Source organism: Eupeodes corollae, chromosome 2, assembly GCF_945859685.1.
Source record: "Eupeodes corollae chromosome 2, idEupCoro1.1, whole genome shotgun sequence".
Classification (NCBI taxonomy): Eukaryota; Metazoa; Arthropoda; class Insecta; order Diptera; family Syrphidae; genus Eupeodes; species Eupeodes corollae.
In genome coordinates this window covers 45,412,065-45,434,693 of record NC_079148.1, presented here as the reverse complement: position 1 = coordinate 45,434,693, position 22,629 = coordinate 45,412,065, and the positions used below count along the sequence as shown (strand labels likewise).

Here is a 22,629-nt window from a genome sequence, read left to right as displayed (position 1 = left end):
ATGTTTAAACTTAAAATGCGAATATCCTTATTACGCATTTCTTTAAACGGATATTTTGACAAAGGCAACTAGTTAGTTGGTAAAGTGTCACAAAGTTTAAATAATAAATATTACTGATCCCTTACCAATTTTACACTCTTTCATAATACATAAAATGGAATTGTGCAGAAAATAAATTCACAGAGTAATAAAGTTCAGCTTTTAGTTAATTGATTAGATGTCATTTTGACATAGATAGACTTGACTTGATAGTTAGGGAGGGTTTTCTTGACTAACTTTCCAGTCTTATTTCCAATAAAGTTACCTTAATTAGGTGGCAATTTTTTGACAGCTGGCCAATCAGATCCTAGAAACTTGCCTTAATTTCAAATCCCTTACGTCGTCTGAACCTTTTTGTCCACTTCGCACAATCATTTAGTTTGTTTTTTTATTTGTATCTTACTTTTTAAATATCTTTTAAAAAACAATGAGAGGAAGTGTGAAAAGGAAAACCAATCAACTACTCAATTTTTTCAATTTAGAGTTTCCGTGAATTTTATATTAATTGTAAGCAAACTAAAAAAAAAACAACAAAATATAAAACTCATCCAAGTGGTAACATTATTATATTCCAAGTACATATTAATTTGTATAATTTCGTTAAAAATCAAAAACAAATTTAGGTTTTTTCGTTAACACTAATGATTCATTAAAAAAAGAACACCTTAGTGGTTACAAAATAAAGAAAACTAACTATCAAATTCATACACCGGCTTGCCTTCAGTATCCCAAGTGTAGTTGCATTTTTTAAAAGCACAGACCATATAAAGAGCTGCAATGGAGTAAGAATGATAAATTTATGCCAATAAAAGAGCAACGAAAATATTAAACTTACTTGCCGCTTCCCATTCAGACTTAGACAAAGTTCCGTAAGGCTTTGAATTGCAATTCGTTGCATTGGCAATTTTTCTTACATGAGCAAATTCCTCGTCATCTTTCGAAGACTTCTGCACAAAATAAGACTGGAGAGCCTGCATCCTTTCCAAAAGGGGTCTTCCTGCAAATAAGATGAAGCCAACTAAATAAGCGTGTTCTGAAAATGTTTCTTACTTTCTTACCCTCTTCGAACGATTCCTTGTAATACTCCGCAAAGGTATTCTTCCGGGCCAGTTGCAAACCATGCTTTCTACAGAGTTTAACCAGAGTCGGGAAATGCACCAGGAATTCTGGACAATCCACCACACCCTCTAGATGGAACTGATACTTTGCACCGAACAGCGTCGGTTTCTCGGTGTCAGATATAAAATCAATACGATATAAATCGTTCCCGAAGGACTTTCTATTTTCTGAGGCTCGGAGACGCCTCATTATCTCATTAGCGTTAGGTATTGTTGCAATAAAATAGCCATTTGGCTCTAGGCACTCAGCCGCATTACGCACCATACAATCGGCTTGTGTCAATGACTCAAAAGCATAATGGAAAGCAAACTGACAACTCACCAGCTGCAACTTGATTGAGCGATCCTTGTAGCGCTCCCTTAGGCGCACCAAAGTCGAGTCGCAGGCAAAGAACTCGGCCGTAAATCGAGATCCCATTTTGTTGTTCCTGTTCATCATGCCATCGTATCGAGACTTACACTGTTCAACACTAACCTCGGCTATGTCAGTACCAATCAGATGCGTGATTCCTCCCTTTTCCCATTTGAATAAGTCGCCGCCCTTGCCACAGCACATGTCCAGTACGCGAATCGGTTCACCCAGCTTACGGCTGTTTTTGATTTTATTCAAGTATTCGTTTATGAACATACTTTTGGTCCAGTTGTTAAAATTCCGCATGTGTAGGATTCGAGATTTGGAGCGTTCGTCAAGTCCTGCTTCTTTGAGTTTATTGTAGTGAGAGGCCACCACACTGGTATTGTCGGTTTCACGAGTTCCATGTGCTTCATGTGCGTCTTCCCTGCGGCGTTTTGCTGGAGGTATGGAATCATCTTCTGCAGGAATGGGTCCTGGGGAAGCTTTTGTCGCGTTCGAAGGAGAATCAGGAGCTTCTTCTGTGTCACTTCCTTCCTGGGCTTCTACCGTTGTTTCACGGTGTTCATCAGCCTCAGAATCGCTCATATTGTTAATATTTTAATGAAGGATTTTTTTTAGTTTTTATTTTAAAATTTTAACTAAAACTGATCCATACGATGAAATTAAAAACTTAAAAGTGAATAACCAGTATTTTGACGGCGGCTGCCATTAGTGAAATTGACAGGTTATTGAGGAAAGTAATAGAATTAAAAATGAAAAAAGGTGCATTCAAAGATAAAACAAATATGACAGTGACCAATGATGAAAAATAAGTTTTGTTGCCTATAAGGCCTTGGTCTACAGAACAATTAAGTTGTCAGCGACTTAGTCCTCGGGTAAACCGAATGTCAAAAGTTGAGTGAATTACTTCTAATCGCCGTGTCGGCAGCAAAATTCCTTAATGAAACAGAACAAAAACAAATTAAACTTTAAGATAGTGTCTGTCAATAAAAATAAATTAATGGCTGCTTTTTTATGGGGATGATGCTCAACCGGTCATATTGAGAAGCAACAATGATTTCGGTTCTCTATTTGTTTGAAGAAATGAAGTACACATTTGTTTATTCTTTCTTTTATTTTTAGATTGTTAAATGTAGCGTCCATTATTATTACTAATTTTTTTATTCAAAAATTGCATTATATATAGTGTTTCTAAGTTTAATTAAAAACTATAAGGCTAGGCGCGCACATGCAACTTTTTCGAAACCAAATAGTTTGATCGTTAGTTGTCTAAACATCAACAGCAACTCGGAAAGTAATCAACGAAATAAACCAATTCACAGGAAACATTTATTCACCTTGACCAAATTTTTCTCTCTCTTGCACTAACAGAAAATTATTTAACGATTTAGTTGAATTTCCGCGCAGTTACCTAAAATTCCTTGTGACATAAACTAAGGAATTGGTTCAGTGTGCTCGCCTAGCCTAAGGAACATTGAAGTGGAATGGTAAAAATGATAAACTCATAAGAGTTATTTCTGATTTTATGTGAAAGAAAGTTCAAAATATTATGAAGGAAGACAAATAAAAAATCTGAATTGAAAGAATCATAACAATTCTTAGACTTTTGCAATTTTTTCTTATTTGTATTTAATCAAACGCCTGGTAGATGATTATGCTTTTCTTTTTTTCATAGTTAAATAATTGTCCACTTTAAGTAAAATGGATTTTCTTACAAGCATTTTTCTTTCTATTTTAAGCTTGCTTTTTCCTTCTTGAAAGAGAAGAAACGAAAACGTGTAAAAAACCCCAACGTATATCATTTGTCGATGTCATTAATCCAATGTTATACTGCCCTTCTCTCCTAGAAATAATAAATGTTGGAATTTAAGTTTTCCTCATTTAATGAGTACCAAACCGAATTCAGTAGAGGACCACCCCAAAGTATGAAACAGGAAATTAAATTTAAAAAAAAAACATCCGCTGTACCGACTCCAGTGTGTAAACCCCTAATGAGTGTGAAATTTGCAATGACAAGCTAACTAGACGACATCGGCAAACAAGTGCAGTGAAACGCCGCAACCATTTATTTCAGTATATTTGTTTGACACTTGCATTAACCCACAAAATGAACAAATAAACCAGCCAATTACATATCGCTCACTGCCAAAGTCGAAAAGAAAAACAATTCCATTAATAATTAATCATAATCACTCAAAAAAAGTAATCAAAAATCAATTAAAAATGTAACAAAAGAAAATACAAAAAAATACAAGTAGTTTATGCATCCATTTAATAAAGTCGTCATCGCACCACATCGCATCGGGCTACACTTAGAAACATTTTATCTCTTTTCGACTGCCACACCATCAACGCATCTAATCGCATCACAAAGGACTTAAAAAATTCTCTACTCTAAAACTTCGTTTTCAGCGTCGGACACAATCGACTTGTGTCTTTTTCTGATTTTTCCACAGTAAAGACGTGTTCTGCTCATAGTTCTCGTTTTCATATGCTGTGTCTGTCTGCCTCTGCGACGATAGCAAAAAATTTCTAAGTTCAAAAAATCCATTGACTTAGAAAAATTTTCACACAAAAATTTTTCATCATATTAAAGTACTAATCAAATCAAAGACCTTTTGAAAATGAGTGTTGAAGTTGTGGAAGACGTTGCAATTTCTTCGGATGATACCCCAGCGGTCGCAGTAAGTATGGATTTGGATAATTGATTTTTATTAATATTTTCTCGGTTCATGTTCGGGTTCGTTTTGTGTGGAGTGTGTTAGGAAGAAAAAAAAAGTAAAGTTGAAATTTTCACAAGACCTGAAAATGGCGACAAAGGCTACGAAGTCGACGACTACGACTACGACGACGACGGCGATGAACGACCGAACCAACCAAGTCCCGTCCCACCACACCACATCGTTCTCGTTCTCATTGTCGTCGTCGTCGTCGTCGCCGTCGTAGTCGACGTTCATTTTGTTGGTTCTCTGTTTAGCGAATGCGAAGGCAAACCACGCGAAGTTTTTTTTTGTACTTAATTTTATTTTCTCACTTTTTTTTGTCAATTTTTCCTTTCAATTATTTTTTTATTTTTTGGAATTCATGAACTAAACATTTGAAGTTCATTTTTTTCAAAAGTTTGATGGGTAGATTGTAAAACAAAAAGGAAGATTATTCTATGAACACAAGAAGGGGCAAGAGAAAATTAAATTTCTTCGGGGTTTTATATAATTTTTTTTTGTACGTGAAGTTTTACTTCAAAATCAAAGTACATATACGTACGAAGGGTGTTGTATATGTGGTGCTGCTGAAATGCAATGTATTCAGGTGTAAAAAAGGGATCAGGGATGAGACCCTTGTCTCCTGTGAATGAATACAAAATGAGACGATAAGAGGATCCAAGTTGGCAAATTGTCTTTGCAACCTATCCATACATTTATATTTTTCCTAACCTACCTGCACATGTAGGTGCTTTCCTACACGGGATTTCTATTTGAGATAATTTGATACCAAAATCAATCGTTTTGTATATTTCTTTTCTAAATTAGAAAGTGGAATTGTTGATAGCGAAAATAGTCACATTTATTGCATATTTTTATTTTTCACAATATCGGAAGTGCATGGAATCCACGTGTAGATCGATCAGATTAGGGCTAGGGAACAGGTAGGTCATCAATCAATCAAAACATAATGTTAGTTTAGAATATGTTGGGTGGCCGGTTTTGTTCTATTTTTTGGAGAATGTAATTTGATTCTATTTGAAGCTGAAAAAAAATCTTTGTCTTAACCCGAGGTTGAGCAGTTGTCATCGTTGTTTTTTTTTTTTTGAATGAGACTGCGCAGGCCCTTTGGCGCAGAAGATTAGAAACAAGTTTCCTAGCTTGCTTTTTTATACTTTTTTTTTAAATATTTAATTTTTTCTAAGGTCACAAACCCTTTTCAATACCTATATAAGAAAATTTGAAACAAATACCTACATATACATATGTGGAATAAATTCTATTTAAATTCTGTTCAAAACTTTGTACAATGTTGAAGATCTTCCTTAACCTCATGCTACTAAAACGACATTTTTACACGAGGAGACTTTGTTTTTTTACAGAAATCATAGATACCTAAATAAAAATAAGCAATGGAATAAATTTGATGTATTTTTTGATTTAAGCTTGACAAAATTTAATAAAAACAGAATTTAGAAGAAATAAATAATTTTAAAGATGACCAAGGATTGTTCCATTCTGTTTTATTTTCTAAAAATTCTGTAAATTAGTTACATTTATGCCTCAGTTCTGTAACCAGAACAACTTATTATTTTCATTCCAAAAACGACTAGATTTCCATTCAAAAATATATTTCTTACCCCATAACTTCACTTATGCTGTGGCAGTTGGCAGATGATGAAAACAAGAATATCTTCTTATTATTTAAGAAACGTGTGCTATAGGGCTTTGAAATATGTAGATTATACGATAAAACAAGAAATATGAATAGAAAACTAGAATCCTTGTATTTCGAAGGCGTATCAACTATTACTGAGGTGGTAAAAAATAGCCTTAACATGTTTTTCATTGACTAGAAAATGTAATGCGAGAGTAAATTTAGATTTTTAGAAGCTTCATTCATGTATTTTTTTTTTCAAATAGGACACCACCAAAGGACAAACGTACATTTTCCATGCTGTAGCTTCAATGGTTTTGGTTAAAACTACCATAACATCTTTTATAGGTTTTTATTGTTAAGTAAAGTAACTAAAATAACTATATACCTATTGCTTTTTAAAACGGGTCAAATTTACTAGTAGAACTTAAAACTGTAGCCAGATTGTATTAAAAGCGATACGATAACGATCAATCTAGAATGTCGAATTCATAAAGGTTTAATTAAAATATGATCCAGTTGAAGGCAGCAGTTTTTTTTTTAGAAAAATTGTTCCTCGGGTTAAAATGCCAATTAAGCATTTTTATTTATTTTAATTTTCAACACTTATGATAAAATTTTATCGTTCAATTTGTTATTTTTACTAACAAAACCGGGCATCATGACAATATAGTTCCTTATTCAGTGACTAAGAGTATGCATTTTGAAGTTTAGCTGCAATCGATAACTGATATCGATCAAATCACTTGAATTTGGGGTTTCTAGCTATAAAATAATATTTAATCCTAGAAGGCCAAAGACTTACAGTTGTGTTCAAAAAAATAGGAGTGTCTGTTCTTTTTAAATTAAATCGTTACTCAAAAGTTGTATAATTTTTTTAAATTTATTTTTTCTTTTGTACAAAAAAGGTAATCTAGTCTTTTATTATTATGCTTAAGACTACTTTGACCCGAAACCACCTCCATGCTTTACCGTTTTTATTGTGCCGGCGCTTAAACTCGGAATTTTCTGGACATCGGACGTATTGCCGAGAGCCAGTTCCATCGAATAAAACAATTTTGGTCTCGTCAGTCCACAGAATGTTTCGCCATTTCTCTGCAGGCCAATTAGCATGCCTTCTTGCAAATTTCAAACGAGCGGCTACATGTTTTTTTTGTAAGCATCGGAACTTTTCGTGGACTGCGAGCGAAAAGATTTTGTTCCAACAATCGCCTTCTTATTGTTACGCTACTTACTGCCAGTCCTAGATCTTCCTGGATCATCTTAGATCACGCAAAAGGATCCTTTCGGCTGTAGCGAACAATATGTCGATCGTCATTTTCACTCGTTTCTCGTTTCCGTCCCCAGGTTTCGACTTTTTTTCATATTTTGACAGCATTGGCGATCATTTGGTCAGAGCACCCCAACATCAACTTTATATCCTTATAAGTTTTTCCTTCATTTCGCAACTCTTTTATGATTTCCCGTTTTTCGTCGGTGCAGTGCTTTCCTCGGCCCACTAAATAACCAAACTTGTTTAGATATTCGATATTCCACTATTAAATATTCCTATTTTAATTTAGTTACTTACTGTTTATTTTTTCATTGTTCATTGTTTTATCATCTTTAATGTTCCGTTATACTTACCGGTAGAGAAATGGGCTGATTACCAGTATATTTTCTATGGGATTGAGGTCAGGCGACTGAGCTAGCCAGTCCATGACCTCAACCCCATTGACCCGAAACCATTCCTTGGCAGACTTACATTATATCCACATAAACGCGCTGGTCCATCGTGCCAATGATTTGATGTATGGGGCAAACACCAGCATATGAGAAACTGCCCCATGCCATCACTTTAGCACCTCCATGCTTTACCGTTTTAATAGTGTACCGAGGCTTAAACTCGGAATTTTCTGGACGTCGGACGTATTGCCTAGAGCCAGTTCCATCGAATAAAACAATTTTTAGATATTCGATATTCCACTATTAAATATTCCTATTTTAATTTAGTTACTTACTGTTTATTTTTTCATTGTTCATTGTTTTATCATCTTTAATGTTCCGTTATACTTACCGGTAGAGAAATGGGCTGATTACCAGTATACACATGGTAAAAAAAACACTTGAGCAAATTTTGTAACAGCACTTCTGTTGTTTTGAACACAGCTGTATGTGTCTCAATCAATCATTCAAAGAGAATATTTTTTAAATCTATAAAGCTGATAGGTTTGAATTATCCACCATCTTTGATGAAGATGGCACCAGGTCAGTATTCAACCTTTGTTTGATTGTTTTCTTTGATTGTTAAATGAAGGAGCGTATATACTTCCTGAAAGCGGAGCTTTTTTGCCGATGTAGTTCGAACATCATAGGTATATCGAGCCACTTCTAATAAACCATTATAAAGTTCTTTTCAATCAGTAACAAATATCGGTCCCTCACGCTAGATTGATGAACTTAAAAAATAAGTGTTTTTTGAAACTGAGAAATAAGACTTTCAACTGGTTATGTTTATTTCAGGAATTCTCTTATCTGATTTCCGATTACTAACAGTGGCAAGAAACAACGACAAATGTGTAAATATAACACTATAATCACGTTCAAACAAAGTTTGAATTATTTATTTGGCAGAAGTGCATATAAATATAATATTGGTTCTTGAAGGCTTTTTGGGAAATTATTGATAAATTAAATAAGTTGCATGTGTACATGTGTATTTGTCTTCTTTTTTTTAACTCTACTCTCTATGCGTATATTCTTGTAAGTTTTAAAATGCTTTACTTTCTTCGTTTACATGTAAGCGTGTACCAAAAGATACTCCATATCATATTTATAGTTAAGTATTTTATATTACGATCTCTTTTTTATAGTATATTATGTAATACAAAGCTGAGTGGGTCAATATCAAGGAATAAATCTAAGCAATTTAAATTCAGTAAAGCTGCAATTTAATTTTCATTATTTATTTCCTTTGATAATGGTTAAATGGCTACACTAAGTGACAAGTATAATATTATTGTGAATGTGTTCTATATCACATACTCGGAGTCAAAAACATTCGTTTTTGCTACATAGAAAAACTCAAAAATTAAAATTTTCATTTCGAAATAAGTTAAAATAATTTTTTACTAAAACTCTTAAAAAATCATTAAATTCGACTTTGGCCAGCCGTTTGTAATCAGAATATATTTACTTAAAAGAAATACAAGTAATTATTAAACATGTGAATAAAATGCTTGTCTTTATCTTCTAAAAAAAATCATTAGTTTTGTATAATTTGGATACACAAAAAAAGAAAAGATGGAAATATTGTCCAAGAATGTTTAAACATAATTTTAAGCATACAAATAAATATAGATGGCATACACATACCATTATTCTTGCATTTTTGTTTTCTCTTTTCTGATTGTCCACATTCTATATGAGTGTATTTTAATTTAATGTAATAAAGCGATGATTATATTTGATTAGCTATGTTGAATTGGAGACGATCTGTTTATAGTTTTTGAAATTTGTATGGATGAAAAAGCAACAAAAACGATTAAAACGTAAACAAATTATTCTTAAAACATTATCGTTGAATATCGTCCCTTTTTTATGTATTTATTAATATTACAGCTGTGTTTTTATCATCTGTTAGAACTTCGCAGAAAACAAACGACTAATTTGGAAAACCCTTGAAGATGTCTCAATTTCTCGAAAGAGGCAGTACCAGTAAAAACACTTATAAAGTGGCGAAAGTTGAGATTGAACTTAGACTTTTGTGTACTACTTGCGTATAAACTAACTTATATTAAACGATAAAACTTACCTCGAAATTCTAAAACGCTTGTACTTAGCAATTTTGCTTGTTAACTTAATTTTGGTCTATTGGATTGAAAGTCAGCATTGTAGAGTTTTAGGTTCTCGATATCAATGATAACTATAGGATACTTTCGGTATTCTTCACGTTTAATATTTTTTTAAAAAGGAAAAAACTGTGTGCGGTATTTTGTTTATAAAAGCCACGAGTATATAAATCATTTGATTATCGTAACAAATTTGTATAAGTATCAGTTAGATAATTTCAGATAGATAATTTCATTGATAGACACTACGCTTGATTCTTTTCGAAAAACTTTACAAATAGACTTTGATTTATAAAATATAGCGCCCATATTCTATTTCTCCTAACCTTGAAAAAATAAACATACTCAATTTTGTATTTTGTTTATTTGAAGGAAAATGGAGGGGATGCGACTGGACAAATGAATGGGGTTAGCAACGGACATGACCACAGTAGTAGCAAGCATAAGTCATCCAGTAAAGACAAGTATAGAGACAAAGATCGCGACCACAAAAGTTCAAAAAGTAGCAGTAGTCGGTAAGTCTTACTTGTTTCTTCATTTTCGTAAAAAAGGTGAAGTTCAATGCAAATTTTGTTTTGACAATTTTTAGCGATAAAAGTTCATCTGATAAAAAGCATAGTTCGTCATCAAGTAGCAAAGACAAGCATAGAGATAAAGATCGGGATAAGAATAAAGAAAAAGATAAGCAGCGCGATAAAGATCGTGATAAGGATCGTAGTGACAAGCACAAGTCGTCATCGTCATCTCACAAGTCTTCATCACGAGATAAAGACAAGGAACGTGAAAAAGATCGTCAACGGGATAAAAACAAGGAAAAAAGTCGAGATGACAAGGAACGCGAAAAGAATGGAGAAAAGGATAAAGACCGAGAGCGTAATGGCGAAAAAGACAAAGACAAAGACCGGGAACGCCGCAAGGATCACAAAAGTAGCAGTTCGAATAGTAAGCCTCGTTCTGAACGAGAACATTCGGACAAAGATCGTTCCGATCGTCACAAGAGCTCATCATCGAGCTCTAAAAATAAACATTCCAGCAGTAGCTCTTCGTCTAAACACAGAGAAAAAAGTAACCACTCGAGCAAAGATGAGAGGCCCCATGAATACAATAATGGTGAGAGCATGAAAGCCGTACCTCCAAACAATGATTATAATGAATCTTGTACAGGTTTTGATAACTCCGTCGTCAAGGAAGATGCAGTCTTTTTGAGACCAGATGAAGGTTTTAATATGTCCCAAGCCAGTTCATGTGATTATTCAATGACTCAGTTTAAAAAAGACGAACCACCGTTCGACATCAAAGAAGAAGCTTCTGACAATGAGAATGATGTTGACGTTTCTGGCAACAACAATCAACAGGATATAATGGAAGTTGATGGAGACGTTGATCCGCTTACTATAACTTCCAATTCCATAAAAGAAGAGGAAGAGGAGGATGACGATGATGATGTGCCTTTGATGAAGCGTAAACCACCAGCCGAATTGGAAGATAGTGATGAAGATGTACCATTGTTGCAAAAGAAAAAACAAAAAGTTTCCAAAAAAGATAAGGAAAAGAAAAATGATAAAAAGAAGGAAAAGAAGGTAAAGCGAGAGATTAAAGAGGAAGAAGATGATTATGACGAGAAGCCGCTTAAGAAAAAAATCAAAAAGGTTAATTTAAAAAAAAAAACAAAAACAAACAAAACAAATATTTATTCAATTAATTTTTGTTTTTAAAGGAAAACGCAACAGCTGTTCAAGCAACACCAACTAAAAAGAGAGGAAGGGCTGGTGTAAAAGAAGAGGAACCAGAAGTTTGGCGTTGGTAAGTCTTATAATTTTCTTTAACAAATATATATTCACACAATAAATACATAAATGGGCCAAAATAATGTGAAATTAAAATTGTTAAACGGGATCGTTCATAATTAAGTTTAGACTATGTTAAAGTGACTACTGGCTAAAAAAGTCAACCCTTTTTGTTCCATAATTTGTTCCGTTGTAATACAATATGGATCTAAAGATATTTCCTATTAAATACTTGGAGCCAATATTTCGGAATTTACTATATCACTTATATCACTCGGGTCATTTTAGTGAAGCCTTCGTTTTTGTAATAGGACATGAACATAAATGTAAGAAACGGTCTCTTCATCTAGTAACTTCTGCAAAACTCATTAGTCTATCTATGGTTCGCTTTCTCCATGGTATTATGATTTAGCATAAGTTTACATCATAATATGGCAAATTTATAAAATCAAGAAACCGGCGCCGTTAAAGCTTAGATCTTAGAGATTTCGAACAGTCGTTCATTACCAGTTTCCATTGTTGTGCTGTGTGAATAAATTCGATCTTATAGAAAGGTTAAAATGACACATGTAATAGGCTGAATTTTAAACAAAAACACACATAAAACTTGTAAATACATAAAATTTTACTTGTGTCTTATCTCGAAAAAGCATATGAACAATTTAGGTGCAGATCGTTAAAATTGATTTTTGGTAGAAAAACAACATTACTACATTGATTAATCAAGAATATTTGTATTCAAATTTGTATCGCGATTAAAATAATGGATTACAATTAATAGTAAATAGTGTTCCACTTTCATATTAAGCCCATTTTCATATCTTATGCGGTATATTTTCATTTATAATGTTATTTATTTAGTAACCGAAAGTTTGCCTCATATTTAATTTAACTTGAAAAAGTACTGAAGTAAGCACTTTATTGCATGTGCCAAGAAGGTAGCACTGTTGTTTTACTTTCACATTGAGCACATAGATGGCCTCGCAAAAATCGATGACAAACGTCATGCGCTGTGAATTCTAGGTTATGTATACATCATATGCGATTTGACACTTCATATTCATTTTCATTTCACGCAAATGGAAATGGATTTATGTATAAAAATTCTCCCCAAATTATTCCAACAATTCCGCTGTAGATCTTCTTTATTGATCAGCTATAGTGTGATAAGTGATTACCAAGAAAGAAAGTTAACTGCTGCTGCTGCTATTGTGTATCATTATTGCACAACTAGTGGAAGTGGAAGTACTACTTCGACGAAGAAGAAAAAACGGCATCGGAATATCAAGAAGTACAATGTGTGTTTACCTCTTTTCAGGTGGGAAGAAGAAAAGCGTGCTGATGGAGTTAAATGGAACACCCTCGAACACAAGGGTCCGGTGTTTGCACCTCCATACGAACCACTGCCCAAGAATGTGAAATTCTATTACGATGGCAAAGAAATGAAACTGACTAATGAAACCGAAGAAGCGGCAACATTCTATGCCAAAATGTTGAACCATGATTACGTGACTAAGAAGCAATTCAATGAAAATTTCTTTAAAGACTTCCGAAAGACAATGACATCCAAGGAGAGAGACATTATCAAGGACTTGAAGAAATGTAACTTCCAAGAAATGTTCCAGTACTTTACCGCCGAATCTGAGAAGCGCAAGAATGCCTCCAAAGAAGAGAAGGCTGCTCGTAAGGTAGAAAATGAGGAACAAATCAAGGAGTATGGATTTTGTATTATTGATGGACATAAGGAGCGAATCGGAAACTTTCGACTGGAACCTCCAGGATTGTTCCGAGGTCGTGGTGAGCATCCGAAAATGGGCATGATTAAGCGTCGTATTATTGCCGAAGACGTTTCCATAAATTGTTCAAAGGAAAGCAAAGTGCCAGTTCCTCCTCCCGGCCACAAATGGAAGGATGTGCGTCACGATAACTCGGTGACTTGGTTGGCTTCATGGACGGAAAATGTACAGGGACAAGTCAAATACATTATGTTGAATCCATCGTCGAAGTTGAAGGGCGAAAAGGATCACGTTAAGTATGAAACAGCCAGACGATTAGACAAGGTTATTGATAAGATTCGTTCTACATATCGTGATGAATGGAAGTCAAAGGAGATGCGTGTGCGGCAGAGGGCTGTAGCATTGTATTTCATTGACAAGTTGGCTCTGAGAGCTGGTAACGAAAAAGACGAGGATCAGGCCGATACTGTGGGTTGTTGTTCATTGCGAGTGGAACATGTTAGCTTGCACAAGCAAATGAATGGAAAAGAAAATGTTGTTGTGTTTGATTTTCTTGGTAAGGATTCCATTCGTTATTATAATGAAGTTGAAGTCGAGAAGAGGGTCTTCAAGAATCTGGAGTTATTTATGGAAAATAAGAAAGAAGGCGATGACCTTTTTGACAGACTTAACACTCAAGTGTTGAACGAACATTTAAAAGAACTTATGGATGGTAAGTTTTATTTTTCTTTCTACTAGATTTGAATTCGTAAGCATTATGTTTCATTTTATAGGTCTTACTGCAAAAGTTTTCCGTACATACAACGCTTCGATAACATTACAAAATCAGTTGGATTTGCTTACTGAACCCGATTCAACTATACCCGAAAAACTTTTAGCCTACAATCGGGCCAATCGGGCTGTAGCAATTTTATGTAACCATCAGCGTTCTGTGCCAAAATCACATGCCAAAAGTATGGAAACATTGAAAGAGAAGATTCGCCTAAAGCGAGAACAACTTGAAGATGCTGAAAGCGAGTATCCGGTAAGTTTGAAAATGAAGTCAAATGCTCTCTTAAAATTAATTATCTAATCGCTCTGAGCACAATTATAGTCTAAGGAAAACAATAAACAAATTTCTGTTTATTTTAATTTATAGGACCTAAAGAAAGCTGCCAAAAGAGGATCAGTTAAGGAGAAATTCAGTGCGGATAAGAAACTCAAAGTAATTGAACGTCTTAAGGATCAACTTAAAAAACTAGAACTACAAGAGACTGATAGAGATGAAAACAAATCCATTGCATTGGGTACATCTAAATTAAATTATCTCGATCCTAGAATTTCGGTTGCATGGTAAATCAACACTCTAAAAATTTTAACTTACTTTTAAATTAAAAACAAACATTTTTATATTCAATTTCAGGTGCAAAAAGAACGGGGTACCAATTGAAAAGATTTTCAATAAAACACAAAGAGAGAAATTTAATTGGGCCATTCACATGGCAGATGAAAATTATCGTTTCTAAGTTAAATTATACTCCACGCCTAGCAGTATAAATAAGCTTATACGAATACAACATATTTAATTACCGAATATAATAAATAACCACCAACCAACAACATCAAACAACGTATGCAACTTACGTTACAAACAACAAAATAATATAAAATTATTTTCCCTCATCAGACATTTCACACAAGAAAACGACTTAGGGTTTTTTTTATTATTATTATTATAAATTATTATGATAAGAAAATTAGTATCATTGCACACACTAAACAATTTATAAATAACTATACATATTAAGAAGTAACTAGTAGATATATATATTTTATTATAATATGTCCTATACATAATTTTTAAGAAGAACCAGAAGATAATATTTAGTTATTTTATTATGTATTATTTTTTTCTTTTTCTTGCTATAATTTTTCAAAAACAACAAAGCAAATTTAACAAACAAAAACCTTCCTTAGTTAATTTATAAACACAAAGCAAAACAAAACAAAACAATAAGATAAACTCAGCGAAATGATAAGAAATAGGAAGGATTGTGTGTTTTAATAATCCTGTGCAATTATAATGAAATTTTAAATGCATTAATGTATTTGACTATGTATATTTTAAGATTAGTTCGATTTATAACAAATTAAACAAAACAAAACAAAAGAAAAAAAGAAATAAACTGATGATGCTGAATTTTCAATAAACAACAACTTAGAAAGAATTGTGAAGAAAATGAAAATTTGACAAAAAAAATATGATTTGTTTAAAATATAAAACAAACCAAGACAAAAATATGTTTGTTTGTTTGTTTCCATAAGAAGAAGAAAAAGAAGAAGAGAACTTAATCAAAGTTTGAAAACTTTAAAAGAAAAATTAGTAACCATAAATAAAAAGTGTCGTATCTAATAAGACTTTTTCAAGAACAAAAAAGAAAATTGACTCGCAGGTGAAAATTAGTAAGAAGATAGGATGCAATAGATCTTACTCTCTTTGCACCCGAATTTCCAAAAAAAAAAAATTAAAATACATATGTACATGTTATGTATATGTATGATATACATACATTGTATGTATGAATGTAAACATTTTGGAATAAAAAGAGCTCAGACCGAGAGAAACTTGTGGGTTTCTTTTGAAAGTTTTCATTTTAAGAATTTTTTCATAGACTAGCAAGATAATAAAAAAAGTTTTATGAAATAAATCAATTTATTCTTTTGAGTTATTTTCGTTTAAAGTAAATGATGGCCTTTAAGTAAGTATTACAAATATGCGAGTTAACGTTGACAATTCAAAGTGTAATGTCGTGAGTTTATTAAAAATTATTTATTTCATGGCGTTTTTGTTTCGAGTTTCAAATTGCTTGGGGGCTGTGATTAGGAGGAAAGAAAGTATTTGAAAATCAGACAAATGTCATCTTTGTATAATCTGTAACATTATCTTGGAGCTGTTTTTTGTGTGTTCGCCGTAGCCTAAAGATGGCGTTAGAAGTTTTGTATACAAAAGTAAAGCAAACAAATCTGCAACAGCTAAAGTCGCCGTAGCCAATTGTGACGCCCCCAATAAAAACGATGATAGTGCTATAGGTTTTATATACAAATATGTCATTCAAACCTCTTGAAGCTTACTGCTTGAACAGAATGGTGTAGCTGTATCTGTTGCCTGTAGCACTGTCAAAGTTAAAAGATGCGAAAATAGTATACATCGACACAATGAGAAGCTGTAGCTGTAGCTGTAGCAGTAGCTGCAGCGCAAGTTGACTCAACTTTAACTTTTGCCGACGCTACAAGCTACATTTGAGATGACAGATGGGGGAAACCCATTTCATTCTTTGACTTTTCATTTTTTTTTGGGAGCGTTCAATGCATTTGAGAATTTTTTCTGGTTTTGTAACTTTTTTATAGTATGCTACCATACAAATTCAGTTCAAATATAAATTTCATATGCGTTGAACATGCCCGAATAAATTTCCTGCGCTACACACTGTGGGCGACCTTTGCTACATTAGTGAGCGTTTTTATTGACAGCTTATACTACAGCGATTTTTTTAGCTACAGCTGCATCTCATTCTGTTCAAGCAGTTAGTGAGATGAAGAATTGATGTTATCACAAAAGTTCTTTTTAAACTTATTTTAAAAGAAAAGCAACGTGTAGAACCATAAAAGTCCATTAAGAAGTCTCGAGAGAGACTCCAAGTACAGCTGTTATAAACCGACATACGTGGACCATTTAAAAAAACGCAATTGCTGTAATATTGTATTTTAATTATCACAAGTCAAACATCCAGTTTGAGTTCTGAACGATGATAAGACTGAACCATATTTTATTTTAACATTTCTTATGTAATTTTTGCTATCGGATAGCGAGTTAAAATAAATGAAACGGAGAAGGAAATTTTGTTTCGAATGAGACTCTCGAAAGCACACATCTTTTCGAGAAAAAATCTATTGCTATTGTCAACTATCAATAATTTATAGTTCATAATTATCAAAATTAAACATTTAATCATCAAATTTATATGAGTAGTGATGATTGATAATGTTCCAGACTTTTGTAAATAACAAGAAAATATATATTGAAGTCTTAAAAGACCATATTTCAATATTTATGAACTATCAACTACTAACAGATTGCAATAAGGATAAATGTTGTTGCCTAGAGTTGCTTTATAGAGTGGATCTACACCTTATTTATCCTTTCATGTAGATTTTTGGACACAGAACAGATTGGGAATTAAATTAAAATTAAAACACTCAACAATAAAATTAAAACGCCCAAGTTATGTAAGAATTATTGAATCTTTAGTAACAACAAAAACAAATGCGTAATATTTTATGTTTTGTTCGTAAATTTTAAACAATCGATTAGTATCTACTATACTCGAACGTTCGAACCGCATTTCTTCATTCAGTTAAGGCATACTCATGAAATAAGCCAAATCCGTATGGTTTCTGAATAACTTTTTTTCTTAACTAATTTTTTCGAGTTTAATTTATTGTTTTCCTAGGCTTTCGGAATTTTGCCTATCAAAAAAAATATTATTTGTGCGAAACAGTCGTAGCTTTGTTCTTAAGCTGATAGAGTTATTCCTTAAAATTTTTGACAGCATACCGAAAGCCGTTTTGCTTTGCTGATGTGACAGATGACGTCTTGTGCGGTTCCGCCTTCGATGGAAACGATGCCTCCAAGGTATTGAAAGCTCTCCACTTTTTCCACCGGTCGCGAGGGTTTTTAGGCTGATCATTTTTGTTTTGCCGAAATTAATTTTCAGCCCCACAACTTCTGTTTCTCTCTCCACACTTGTTGTCATTTGATGGAGATCCATGATCCTATGAGAGAGTAAGCAAACATCGTACATGTAATCCAAATGCTTTAAATAGGATGTCAAAGCCCATTGGATCCCTCCGCTACCTGGCAGAGCTGAGCGCAGTACATCGCTTATCACCAACAAAACAATATTGGCGACAGAATACAGCCCTGTCTGACTCCGATGACAGCTAATCATGATTGTTCAATTAACTTAAAGCTGAACTTTATTACTCTGTGATTTATTTATTTTCTGCTCAATTCAATTTGATGTTTTATGTGATAGGGTTCCTAGGAATTATAGCTTGTCTTCACACGATCAATTGAATGCAGTTGACTGCAAATGAAGTCCCTTATGTTGTCTGAACCTGCCCAACGTATAATTGCACTGCAAAACTAGTCAATTCGGAACTGTCATATTAATGACAAATGGAAATACCAAACATAAGAAACATTTGTGTTTTCAGAATTTTAAACAGTTTTTTTTTGTTCTTAAATTCAATAAAACAGAAGAAATAATATGACTGATTTATATTTGTATTTAAATACCAAAAGATTAATTTTATTTTGAATTCTTGTGTCCTTACTGAGCAGCTGATTGTGAAACGTCAAAACCAGCTGATTTTGAAGTTGCATTTAGTTTAAAAGCAGGAAGGAATTTGGAAGGTTTTATGAATAGGTGAAACGAAATTCACAAGTACATAAACCTAGTACAGAAGGCTGCAAAGACGAAAGTGGAAACATCATAGTGGAACCGCAGTCTATGCTGAAGATATGGAAGGACCACTTTAGCAGACTGTATAACGGAGACGACGAACCGAATTCCGATGATCCATTCAACATAGAAAGCCAACAATCCCATCCTCCCGACTTAGACGAAGTAAAGATTGCCCTATCTAAGCTGAAGTCTAAGAAAGCCGCTGGAGCGGATGGCTTGAATGCCGAGCTCTTTAAAGCAGCTGGAGATAAGTTGCTTAGAAGCATGCACCAACTTATCTGTAAGATATGGAACCTCAGTATTGTTTGACCGATCCTCAAAAAAGGAGACCCTCTAAACTGCACCAACTATAGAGGAATCAGTCTACTTAACATCGCTTACAAAATCTTCTCTGCCGTAATATGTGAACGTCTGAAGGCCATCGCCAACAACTTAATAGGTCCTTATCAATTTGGTTTTAGACCAAGAAAGTCCACGGTCCATCAAATATTCACATTACGGCAGATCCTGGAAAAAACCCAAGCACACCAAATCGACACCCACCATCTTTTCATGGACTTCAAGGCTGCATATGACAGCATCTACAGGGACGAGCTGTATAGAGCCAAGTCTAGTTTTGGCATCCCTGCCAAACTCGTCCAATTGTGCAGGATGACCACGCTGCTCCATACATTTTGGAAACAACTTAACAGAATCTTTCGATGTCAAAAAAGGTTTAAGACAAGGTGAGGCGCTGTCATGCCATTTTTTTAACATCGTACTTGAAAGAATAGTGCAGAGCTCACACGTCAACTCTAGAGGCACTGGGCAGGTTCAGACAACATTAGGGACTTCAGTTGCAGTCAACTGCATTCTCTGAACGTACATTTTGACCAAGGCAACTAGTTAGCTTTTCAACTGTCATAATATTCAAACTTGGAACTTTACTTCACTAACCTCTACCTTCAGTTCATTGTACAAAAACTATCAAAAACATTATTGTCTACAAAACACTCCTCAGGCAAGCTACAAATCCATCACGATTTGTATTTTATATTGTAGAGAAAAGTTACTTTTCTCTCTTCCAATTTGACAAGGAACCCTTTTACACAAAAGATTAAATGGAATTGTGCAAAAAATAAATAATGAAGTAATAAAGTTCAGCTTTCAGTTAAAATAAAAAACATCATCAATTTTCATTGTGGCGTAACTACACTTGACTCGATAGTAAGGGAGATTTTTCTCGACTAACATTCCAGTCAACTTTCCATTAAAGTTGCCTTAATTGGAAGGTAATTTTTTGGCAGCTGGCCAATCAAATACTAGACACTTGTATAACTTTTAAGTCCCTTATGTCGTCTGAACCTGCCCATTGACATAATCGAAGAACTCAGCGTGATGTCAATGGGGCTTTTGTGAGTACTGAGGTAGAGGCGGCAAAAATGGGTTTAACGGTCAATGAGGGCAAAACAAAGTATGTACATGCTGTCGTCAAAAAAGGACCTACCACACCGACGACTTTGTCAAAATGTCACCTTTGACAGACGTAACTTTGAGGTAGCCAAGTGACATCACCCAACTTTGAGCGCGAAACTGGAGACATCTAGATGGAGAAATTTGTTGGGTGAGACCCTAGTTCACACATGACTGTAGTGTCACCGTAAGTAATTAGGTATTCTGCCGATCAGAATTGTTAGACTACGTAGCTTAGTGAATGCCCCCACTCTCTTTGCTTCCTAACAGGATCACGTTTATTATTCAAAAATTACTTTCTCTTATGTCCAGGAATTTAAATAAATCGGAAATGGTTGATGCATATATGTTATATCTGAGCCCACTTGTGTGATCGGTAATAAAATACCCATACAAAATCTTGACTTTAAATTCAAACAAATAAAGGGTGATTTTTTGAGGTTAGGATTTTCATGCATTAGTATTTGACAGATCACGCGGGATTTCAGACATGGTGTCAAAGAGAAAGATGCTCAGTATGCTTTGACATTTCATCATGAATAGACTTACTAACGAGCAACGCTTGCAAATCATTGAATTTTATTACCAAAATCAGTGTTCGGTTCAAAATGTGTTTCGCGCTTTACGTCCGATTTATGGTCTACATAATCGACCAAGTGAGCAAACAATTAATGCGATTGTGACCAATTTTCGCACTCAGTTTACTTTATTGGACATTAAACCAACCACACGAATGCGTACAGTGCGTACAGAAGAGAATATTGCGTCTGTTTCTGAGAGTGTTGCTGAAGACCGTGAAATGTCGATTCGTCGCCGTTCGCAGCAATTGGGTTTGTGTTATTCGACCACATGGAAGATTTTACGCAAAGATCTTGGTGTAAAACCGTATAAAATACAGCTCGTGCAAGAACTGAAGCCGAACGATCTGCCACAACGTCGAATTTTCAGTGAATGGGCCCTAGAAAAGTTGGCAGAAAATCCGCTTTTTAATCGACAAATTTTGTTCAGCGATGAGGCTCATTTCTGGTTGAATGGCTACGTAAATAAGAAAAATTGCCGCATTTGGAGTGAAGAGCAACCAGAAGCCGTTCAAGAACTGCCCATGCATCCCGAAAAATGCACTGTTTGGTGTGGTTTGTACGCTGGTGGAATCATTGGACCGTATTTTTTCAAAGATGCTGTTGGACGCAACGTTACGGTGAATGGCGATCGCTATCGTTCAATGCTAACAAACTTTTTGTTGCCAAAAATGGAAGAACTGAACTTGGTTGACATGTGGTTTCAACAAGATGGCGCTACATGCCACACAGCTCTCGATTCTATGGCCATTTTGAGGGAAAACTTCGGAGAACAATTCATCTCAAGGAATGGACCGGTAAGTTGGCCACCAAGATCATGCGATTTGACGCCTTTAGACTATTTTTTGTGGGGCTACGTCAAGTCTAAAGTCTACACAAATAAGCCAGCAACTATTCCAGCTTTGGAAGACAACATTTCCGAAGAAATTCGGGCTATTCCGGCCGAAATGCTCGAAAAAGTTACCCAAAATTGGACTTTCTGAATGGACCACCTAAGACGCAGCCGCGGTCAACATTTAAATGAAATTATCTTCAAAAAGTAAATGTCATGGACCAATCTAACGTTTCAAATAAAGAATCGATGAGATTTTGCAAATTTTATGCGTTTTTTTTTTTTAAGTTCTTAAGCTCTTAAAAAATCACCGTTTATAAATAAAGATAAATAAATTGCGAATAAGCACATTTTGCCCTCTGCTCATCTGGAATAGGCAGAAGATTTAAAATGTGGATAAGTCATCGACTGGTTTACAGCAGCTAGGCATCAGAACATGCCCATATCTGGAGGAATAATAAAAGAAAAGGCTCTCGAATTTGCAAGACGATTAGGCAAACCGGATTTTAAGGCAAGCACTGGCTGGCTTGATAATTGGAAGCGAAGGTACCGAATAAAAACGTCATCAATACGCATTCATTAGTGTGTCAACGTAAACTTTCATTATTTTAGACATGGAGTGTGCCTTAAAAAAGCTTGTGGTAAAAGCAATGACGTACCTAATGAAGACTGCGATAAATGGAAGAATGACGTTTTGACAATACTTTTAGAAAAGTATAATGAATGCGATATTTTTAATACTGACGAAACGGGATTGTTTTTCAAATGCTTACCCGACAATACTTTAACATTTAAAAATGAAAAATGTCATGGGGGCAAACACAGCAAACAGCGGATTACTTTAATGTTGGCTGCAAACATGGATGGATCTAAAAAACTCAAAATCCTTTTAATAGGTAAAAGTAACAAGCGTAGTTTTTTTCGCGGTGTTAAATGGTTACCTGTTGATTACAAGGCAAGCTCCAAGGCGTGGATGACTGGACAAGTTTTTGAAGAATGGGTTGTTAAGTTAGATAAGCAATTTTCAGAAAAAGGG

At 34.4% G+C, this 22,629-nt stretch overlaps 2 protein-coding genes across 3 annotated transcripts; one reads left to right on the top strand and one right to left on the bottom strand.

Moving 5' to 3' along the window:
* Positions 1-586: 586 nt before the first annotated feature.
* On the bottom strand, positions 587-2,227 carry LOC129944862 (mRNA cap guanine-N7 methyltransferase). Its single transcript, XM_056054524.1, has 3 exons — positions 1,098-2,227; positions 875-1,036; positions 587-811 (listed from the first exon to the last, which is right to left on the bottom strand). The coding sequence occupies exons 1-3, from the start codon at positions 2,095-2,097 to the stop codon at positions 729-731; spliced, it is 1,245 nt and encodes a 414-aa protein (XP_055910499.1). The 5' UTR covers positions 2,098-2,227; the 3' UTR covers positions 587-728.
* Positions 2,228-3,551: 1,324 nt separating this feature from the next.
* On the top strand, positions 3,552-15,915 carry LOC129944636 (DNA topoisomerase 1). 2 transcript variants are annotated; one of them, XM_056054201.1, is made up of 9 exons: positions 3,552-4,196; positions 10,074-10,216; positions 10,291-10,811; positions 10,866-11,350; positions 11,419-11,504; positions 12,807-13,936; positions 13,998-14,248; positions 14,363-14,556; positions 14,627-15,915. In XM_056054201.1, the coding sequence occupies exons 1-9, from the start codon at positions 4,137-4,139 to the stop codon at positions 14,727-14,729; spliced, it is 2,973 nt and encodes a 990-aa protein (XP_055910176.1). In that variant the 5' UTR covers positions 3,552-4,136; the 3' UTR covers positions 14,730-15,915. The 2 variants fall into 2 exon arrangements, with proteins under 2 accessions (XP_055910176.1, XP_055910175.1); XM_056054200.1 differs by having other exon boundaries at positions 10,291-11,350.
* Positions 15,916-22,629: the final 6,714 nt, after the last annotated feature.